Here is a 9,314-nt window from a genome sequence, read left to right on the forward strand (position 1 = left end):
ACATGTCAAAATCATAAGAGAATTAGCCAAAACCACTGCAGAAGCGAGATGCGTTAAAATTTTCTGCTCCTGGTTTACAAAAAGGAGGGACTTCGTTTTTTTATTCTTTCAAATACTTTGGGTCTGTAATATAAGGTAACGTGGAGATTGACGAAGATGTTGCTCGCCGTATTGGAGCGAGGTAGATGAAATGGAGGCTTGCATAAGGAGTTTTGTGTTATAAAAATGTGCCACCTAAACTTTAAGGCAAGTTTTACAGAGTGGTGGTTAGGCCGACTATGTTGTATGAGGCTGAGTGTTGGCCCGTCAAGAAATCTCATGTCTAGAAGATGAAAGTAGTTGAAATGAGGATGTTGAGATGGATGTGTGGGCATACCAGGAAAGACAAGATTAGGAACGAAGTGATTAGGGACATGGTGGGAGTGGCCCCCGTGAAGGACAAGTTGCGAGAATCGAGGCTGAGATGGTTCGGACATGTGAAGAGGCGAGACATATCTGCCCGGTTAGAAGGTGTGAGACATTGACCATGGCAGGTCCGAGGAAGGGCAAGGGTAGGCCTAAGAAGTACTGGGGTGAGATGATTAGTCAGGACATAACAATGCTTCAACTTACCAAGGACATGACCCTTGATACAAAGGTGTGGAGGACGAGAATTAGGGTGGAAGGTTGACAAATAGTCGTAAGCCTCTCCTAGGCTTGCCTGTATTACTAGTTCTATTGTTGTATTTTCTTATTCATGTTTTGTATCCATACATGCTGTGTTATTCGCTTTCATTACCATGCTACCTTGTTACAATTATTTGTTGCTTTAGTTTCAATGTTACTTAAGTTGAGAGTCTACCGGAAACAAACTCTCTATCTTTATAAGGTAGGATTAAGGTCAGCCTACACACTACCCTTCTCAGATCCCACTTGTGAGATTACACTGGGTTTGTTGTTGTTGCTTTTGATGTCATGCTTTAAGGTGAAAAACCTCCAACAAAGATAGTGACATCCGATCAGAAGAAAATCAAATATTGGATATCAAAATAGACAGAGTGCAGTGAAACAAAACATTTCAACCAATATGGTGTTTGAGTAAATTCAGAAAATATTATTATAGAACCAGGCACAGCAACATTGTCACCAGATTGAAACAAGAAAAAGCAACAACCATTGTAAAGCTAACTAAGTTAAAATTAAAAGCTATTTAATGCTCTAATTCAATAGGTTCAAAAGTGCTCATCTTCGACATTGAAAACTCCAAGGACAGCATTATTGTGGTGGAGACACGATAGCATGATGATCTAGCCCGAAGCAGTTTTCTTTTGTTGGAAGACAACAGCGTAAACTGGGACTATTACACCAATGGCGACTGCAGACCAGACACCAACAGTCATCTTCAGCTTCTGGTGTGACATCCTGTCCAAGTTGTACATGTGCTTTGCGTGAAGGTAGAAAGGTTCATCATGCCCATGACCTCCTCCCATTCGCTTAATGCCTGTTGAGTGGATCTCTCTCTTCACTGACCAAACAATGAATTTCAATTATCAGCAAGGTCAGACTTACAAAAACCACGAACAACGGCATCCAAGCTTGATCGAGATGCAGTCATCGTAAAGAAAAGGTGAGGCGGAAAGACCACATTTAGCAATGAATATGAGAGAAAGGGAAGTTTCAAAAACATGAAAAATTAACTTAAACAAGTATAAATGTATAAAATGTGCATATTATGCACGAAGTTGACATATAAAACAATTGAAAGTTATTCAAGAAAGACATAGGAAAAGAAACTTTCAATTGCCACAATGTTCAACGAAAAGATTGTCAAAGTGATGAAGGCATGCTCGTATGATAAAAGGAGGAGTTACCAACCAGTAAGGCATATATCACTACGATAGTTTCCAAATTTTGAGAAGGTTGATCAGCTCTAGAGTTTATAACTGAGTTGTTAAAAGTCACTTTCCATTGGTCTCCCTTTTTAACATCAGCATATATTCATAGACTTGAAGCAATTAACACATTTTCACAGACCTAAAGATCATCCCAAAGAGATGAGAGAGGAGAGCTAGAGCTATTGCAATTAGTTTTTTTGGATAAGTAGGAAGTAGAGGTTGTTATCGAGAGAAAAGAGAAAATAAAATTCCACTTGTATTTGGCATGAAACTTAACACGGGATATTTGGGAGCTGCAAGATATCATAAGATAGCTCCTTCTACTGAGGTGCCTATGTGCTATATAGCAGCCAAATATGGAAATACCAAGAGTAAGAAGCCCACCCTACCCAGCCTCCCAATATCAATCAATCAACTACTCTTCAATCCCAAACTAGTTGGAGTCAACTATATAAATCCTCGATATCTGATCCACCACATTCAGGACCATTGAATTCCAATATGTAATCTTGTCTCTAATCACAAATTTAAATTCTCTCTATCACTAGATGCACTGCGAAATCTCACATTTCTACCGAAGCTAAAAACGACTCCTGCAAGACACATGACTCAATGTAAGTGTAACAACAACAACTAACCGATAACACAAAGGAGGGAAAGAGGAAGGGCGGACGTAATTAAGAACATTGAACTAAATCCTAATATTAGATCGATATATCATACCACATGAATATTATGTACATCATGCTGAGCAAATGCTAAAATATTGCATTGAACCTATACAATAGTTCTCATAAATAGAAACGAAGAAAATGAGAATCGCGCTGACCCCAGAAAATGGGCAGATCTAAAAAGCGATAAATACCCATCAAAATAGATCCCTACAAACCATCACACAAGCGGAAATCTATATCTAAATTGACTTTTTTGGTGAGATTTCAGCTTCAACATACAGAAATAGCAAGAAATTCAAATTAAAAAAAACAAATATCAATCAGCTATGTATCAGTCCCCAAATTAGTTGGGCTCATTTCATTAAAGTAAATGATATTTAAAAAAAATCAAAACCAAAGGCATACATCAATTTTGGAAGAGATAAACACCGACCTGTTTTGGAGAAAATTGATTCAGATGAGCTGATAAGCTTGGAAGCACACGACCGTAAGCCGTTGTTCAACGCCATCGCCGTTCTCTGCCTTTGTTTTCCTGGGTTTTTTTCTATAGCGAGGGTTATAAAGTGAGCATTTTGGTATATTTCAATTTATATACTAGCAAATTTTTATTTTTCATTTTTTAGGATTTTCCATAGCGCTAGTTGTAATTTTTGTTTTTTAAATCAATGAGCAATTGTACCTTTTTCTAAGACTAGTGAGAGTAAGCCCGGCCCAACAACTATTTAGTATTGTTTTTAATGTTATTTTTAAATGTTATTTACTTTTGTATTTATATTCGCCATATTATTATTGTATATGGTTATAGACTTATGCTTTTAGGAGCTGCTTATAACAGTCGACTAATTTTTTTTTTTGTAAATAAAAATTAAATATGTGAATAATCCACATCTATATGTATATTTTTGCTTCTCTGGTAAATGTTGGAGTGCAATTTTAGTTTCATTATTAGAAGATACTCTTATGTTAGAGTTTATCTTCATATGATCAATAGTTATTTCAAAATCACTTAAAATCAATAATAAGATAATTTACATAAAATATTTTGTTACTCTATTTATTATATCGTTTAATAAAACCAATGTCGTTTGCTTATCTATGTGTTGTATTTATGCTTTTCTATAACCTAATAGCTATGAAATTTCGCTTCTCTTTTCAATCTTGTCTTTCTGATTCAACTCAACGTAGATTCCAATGTTGAGCTAAGAAAATCTTTTTCTATGTGAAAACATAGTTTTATGATTTTTGGACCTCACCTTATTGGATATTACTATTTGGGAGTGGTAATTAAATGTGCGGGTCATTTTGGATATGAACGAGTCGAAAAGGAGTAATACAAAAATAAATAAAATATCCGACCCAATAGGGATAGAAAATGAGTTAACTCGTGGATAATATGGATACTTGAATATGATCACTCTTGGGAGAATTTTTAGTTTTTTAAACTTGAATAACCCCCAATTTGAGTCTTTGCAAATATAAAAGTTAAACATATTTGTTATCTATTTATTATCCATATTTTAAGTGGATAATATGAATCTTATCCATATTTGACCCATTTTTAAAAAGTTCATTATCCAATTCATTTTTAGTGAATAATATGAATGAATTATTTTTTTCATTCATTTTTGTCACTACTACTATTATGGACTACCCGTAAAATCAATGCTAAATTGGTGAAAGCTATCTTGCGTTCTCTCTCTTGGGTAGGTCAGTTTCGCTCTCTCTTGTCGGTAAGTATATCTGTTATGGTATTGCTGTCGTGCCAATCAACCCAAATCTAATATATAGTCCACCCCCCTCCCCCCAACTTACTTGACGAGAAATCCTTTCTCGCGAACAAACATAAACCCTACACACACCTAGAAACACCCCTTCCTGCATATCCATACAAAACCCGAGTAGGCGGGTCGAAGTCCTACGAGGTACCCACTACTCGGAGTACCCTCCCAAAAGGAAAAAGAGGTGTCGGTTAGGTTCGGTTCCGATGGGAGTGACATTTCATTTTCAACTTTGGGGGTGGTGACATTTTGATCTTTCAACTTTGTGGAAGACGTGACACTTTTTTAGCTACTATAGTTCAATCATTTGTTGAAGCACATTTCATTATTGTATTGGTTTGTGTTCATTTTTCCCATGTAATAAGTCGTAATATATATCTTTTTTTGCTTTAGATGAAATATTACAAGGATATAGTAATACAATTTATTTACGGTCGATACTAAAAAAATCTTCTAATAATGTTAAGATCTTTCATGTAAAGACATATACAATTAAAAAATAGATAAAGACTAATTTTAAACATATAAACTCACAATTCTTTACGTGAAAGTTTCTAATGAAAAGATTTAAAGTAAAAACAATTAATAAAAATCTCAAAAAAGCAATGCAAGTAATTAAGCTAAAGACTATATAAAAAGTTAATTAATAAAAACTTCCAAATTGCCAACAAATGACGAAAATATTTTCAAATATTTTTATATAATATCTTATGATAAAAATTTCATGTAATCATGTTAAGTATTTGTATGTAGTTCCAATCTTTAATTTATATTTACTGTAATTCAATTAATTAAACATTTAAGTAATATTGGCCACGTGGTTATCAAATGGGCCCCATGATTCTTAAAGAGTTGTACAACAGACATGGCTATTAGAAAATTCGTGTTTATTCTTGCTCTTGCAAAATGATAAACAAAGAGTCAGCTGGGACCCACGCCACAGAAAAGCTTTTGGATAATTATGAAGAATGGTGAGATAAGCAGGGGTAATTCGGTCTCGTCATTCAAATATCTATATGCAAGTTATAAGATGCCTTTTTACCCAATCACGTTGCTCCCTTTCACTCGAAATTACAAGAACACCCTTGAGGTGCGAAGCAGGCATGTTGGCCTGGTGCCTACTTATTCCCCTTCTAATAAGTAGTAAAAACATTGAGAATAGTGATTAAAATAAATACCCACCCAATTTATTTTATATGACATACTTTCTTTTTAATTTATCTAAAAAGAATAAAAAATTTTATATTTAAAATAATTTAATTTTAAACTTTTGAGTTTATCTCAATGACTTTTTATAGTCACAAAAATGTTTGATGGTTGATTAGCTAGGAACTTGTGTTTTAGCTACATTGTACATTCTAATTACTACACTTTGATTGTATTTGAGCCTAATTGTTAGTACTTTATATTTATTACGTGTATTACGTTGTGTAAGATGTGATTTCGAGTGAAGAAGCAAGTTTGAAGCTAAAATGGATGATTTGGAGCTTTGAAGTATGAGTAGAAGCCCAAGATATTAAGTCGGGATCACGTTCGGGGCTCGAGTACCAAGTCTGGATGTCAAAAAATGAGAATAAAAGATTACTTTGTGAAAAATGCACTACCGCGCCTCGCCATGTGCCGCGGGGCGTTAGTACAAAATTCCCGCACAGTGTAAAAATCAACTCTCTAAACTTCTCCACAGGCATGCCGCGTGGGGAGGCGCACCATGCATCACGCATGTGCAAATTTTACAGAGTATTTCTCCTACTTCGACCTTGAAAGGATAGTTTCATCCAGGCTCGTTCTTCTATGGTACAAAATATAAATACACCAAAAATATATTTTTAGAGGACCTTTGTTTTTTACCTTGGAAGCTTTGGGAGAGCATTGGGGGCTACAAGACACAAAATTTTATCATCTTTCCATCAATTTAATACGAGAGTTTGGATTATAACGTTAGATTGATGCTTTCTCACTCTTTAAATTTATTTGTAATGACTCCCTCCATCATTATGGAGTAGCTTACCTTAGGGTTTGACATGATTTGGCGACTTGGTTGTTGTTTATGGACTTGACTACTGCTTAATTGCTTGAATTTATTGGAGGAGCTTTAATATAGTTGTGATTTTATTCTTTATAGTGTTTAATCGAAAGAATAACATCTTATTGAATATTATTGCATTGTATGCCTTAGTTTATTTTGGTCATTCTTCGAAGTAATCGAGAGAGCTTTTTGAGTTACCGTTTAAATTAAGATTGAGCAATATTCATGAAAAGTTTCTCTTAGATCATTCCTACCAATAGATTCTTGCAAGTTTCACCGCACTTTACATTAATTTATTTGAAAGATTTAGATTTAATCGAGAGAGGAGTCTGAATCGGAAGTATAAATAGTCACATATTGAATTCGTGAGAATCAATAGAACCTCAAGAGTGAAATATAACAGTATCGTATCCAGAATAACAACCTTGCACCTATCATGTCAAAACCCTTATTTCTCACATTGATAAGAAACTAACTCTGCTAATCTCTAGTTCTTTGCAGTCAATTGTCAATTGCTTTACTTTAGTAGTTAATCGTAGTTCGTAATCATTCAGATCAAGTTTTGATAATCCTGAATAGCAGTTAAACCATGAATTACTAGAGCATTATTTAAATTCAATCCATGTGGAGACGATAATCATACTATACTATCTTCGGCTAGCGAGCATCAATTTTGTAATGTGTTTTGCGCTCGTCAAATTTTGGTGCCGTTGCTGGAGATTGGTAATCAATAGTGTTCAAAATAATTTTTGGTGCTAATTCAGGAATCTATTTTATTTCCGTGTGAAGGCAACATGTTGACTTCTCTGTTGTATGACTCGATCTTCTTCAAAATAGTTGATTCCATACAATCCAGATGTGGAAAAGAGTCTGCGACAGTTGAGGAAAGAGAAAGAAATCATCAAAAAGTTCTTGGGGAAACCTTCAACCCAAGAACACGTGGCTAATAACGGTGACAACAGAGTAAACTTAACTGCAAGAGAGGTAGCACAACAAGAAGCTGCACGAATATCAGATGAGGCAACCCGTAGAGTTGAGACTATCAAGATGGTGGGGGTCAAAGATTCAATCTAAACCGACCCTTGGTTAAATACCAGTTCAAAAATATGGTACCGAGGCTTGGTAGAGCATTGGGTGATTATGCCAGACCCGTCTACAATCAGGGACTGTCCAGTGTCAGACCTCCACCCATAGCAGCGAATAATTTCGAGTTAAAGAAGGTTTGCTTTAAACTATCTAGAACAACTGTGTCATCAGAGGGAAGGTGAATGGAGATCCTAACATTCACTTGATGGATTTTGAGAAAAGATGCAGTCTACTTAAGGGCATTCCCCTTTTCACTGAAGGATGACGTGAAACACTTGCTTCGTAGCTTACCAATGGGGTCGATCAGGACATGGTAAGATATGACTGAAAAATTTCTTGACAAATACTTCTCAGCTACTAAAACAGTGAAATTCAGAAAGAAAATTCACAACTTCTGTCAGAAGGACACTGAAACAGTTTTCGAGACTTGGGAATGATTTAAGGAGATAATGAAAAAGTGTCAGCATAATGGGATTGAATTGTGGATGCAACTTAAGGACTTTTGGGATGGACTGACACCTTCCTCACGACGAACTCTGAGCACTGCAGTTGGAGGTCCTTTAATGAAGAAGACTCTTGAGGAGATTGTTGTAATTCTTCATGATCTCTCTGAAGATGCTAACCAATGGCCTGCTAAGAGTAATGATAGAAGAAAATCAGTTGGGGTTCATCAAGTACATTCTAACATATCAGTGCAAGCCCAACTAGATGCCATGGCCAAAGAGATAAGAATGTTGACCAACCAAGGTCTAAAGCCAACCATCATCAGTTTGTGACTTTTGTGGAATGGGTCATCCAACGCATGAATGTCAGTCCTCAGCTGCAGATGAAGTGGTAAATAATGTGGGAAGGTTTGACAGAGGAAACTACCAGAGTGATAATAATTTTAACTCTTTGGGACAGAGGCACCCATGATTTTCTTGGAGTTTACCAAATGGTAGTCTGAACTCATGGCTGCAGAATAATCCGAGACCCCAGGGACAAGGAGCTCCTAGATGTCAGAATCAGCAGAGACAGTAATACCAACCTCCATATTCTAATCAGTCTAGCATGGAAGATCTAATGAAAGCTTTCATTATTAAAACGGATGAGAAATTTGAAACTTATAGTGCAGCTATTCGAAACTTAGAGAGGCAAGTGGGGCAGATTGCTAGTCTGTTGTCCAAGAGGTCTCCAGGAACCATCCCTGTGAATACCGAAAAGAATCCAAAGGAAACAATAAATGCAGTGTCGTTGCGGAATGACAAAGTATTGCAAGGTCCATTGGTAGCAGAGAAGAATGAGTTGACGAGAAATCAAGTTAAGAATGAAGTGAGGGCAGAGCAAGAGGATGATCTGAAGAAGAAGAACAAATCTAAAGTTCCAAAACTAACGAAGAAATACAAACAAAGAAGTAATGATGAGATTGAAGAGAGTAAATACATGTCTGCTCTACCTTTCCCCCAGAAGCAAAGAAGAGAGAAGTTGGACAAACAATTCAGGCGTTTTCTAGAAGTGCTCAAGCAGGTGCATGTGAATATATCTTTCACGGAGGTGCTTTCACAGATGCCAGCCTATACTAAGTTCTTGAAGGAGATATTTTCTAACAAGAGGAAAGTGGAAGAGACATCGGCTGTCAAGCTCACAGAGCATTGTAGTGCCATCCTACAAAATAAGCTCCCTTAAAAGTGTGAAGATCCAGGGAGTTTTACTATACCTTGCTCTTTAGGAAGTACTAAGTTTGAAAAAATCTTTGTATGATTCAGGTACTTCTATTAATCCTATGCCTTTGTCTATTTTTAGGAAATTGGAGGGAGAGATTGGAAAAATCAGATCTATACTTGTGTCCTTGCAGCTGGCGGATCATACCAGAAGGAATAGTGAAAGATGTGCTAGT

General features: G+C 36.1%; 1 protein-coding gene and 1 non-coding gene across 2 annotated transcripts; both read right to left on the minus strand.

Moving 5' to 3' along the window:
* Positions 1–1,072: 1,072 nt before the first annotated feature.
* Positions 1,073–3,140, minus strand: LOC107788020 (uncharacterized). The gene is made up of 2 exons (XM_016609662.2): positions 2,982–3,140; positions 1,073–1,504 (listed from the first exon to the last, which is right to left on the minus strand). Exons 1-2 carry the CDS (start codon positions 3,055–3,057, stop codon positions 1,287–1,289), a joined length of 294 nt encoding a protein of 97 aa, XP_016465148.1. The 5' UTR covers positions 3,058–3,140; the 3' UTR covers positions 1,073–1,286.
* A 4,666-nt stretch (positions 3,141–7,806) lies between these two features.
* On the minus strand, positions 7,807–7,913 carry LOC142176882 (small nucleolar RNA R71). Its single transcript, XR_012705687.1, has one exon. It is a non-coding gene; the product is annotated as a small nucleolar RNA R71 (small nucleolar RNA).
* Between the last annotated feature and the right edge of the window lie 1,401 nt (positions 7,914–9,314).

The sequence above is a fragment of the Nicotiana tabacum genome, chromosome 22 (assembly GCF_000715075.1).
Source record: "Nicotiana tabacum cultivar K326 chromosome 22, ASM71507v2, whole genome shotgun sequence".
NCBI classification, from domain to species: domain Eukaryota; kingdom Viridiplantae; phylum Streptophyta; class Magnoliopsida; order Solanales; family Solanaceae; genus Nicotiana; species Nicotiana tabacum.

Bases quoted from the DNA above. Each gene is read 5' to 3' on its own strand.
- LOC107788020 (XM_016609662.2), bottom strand. From the start codon at position 3,057: ATGGCGTTGAACAACGGCTTACGGTCGTGTGCTTCCAAGCTTATCAGC. The intron at 1,505-2,981 runs GTCGGTGTTTAT...TTGTTTGGTCAG, and splicing joins ATCAATTTTCTCCAAAACAG to TGAAGAGAGAGATCCACTCA.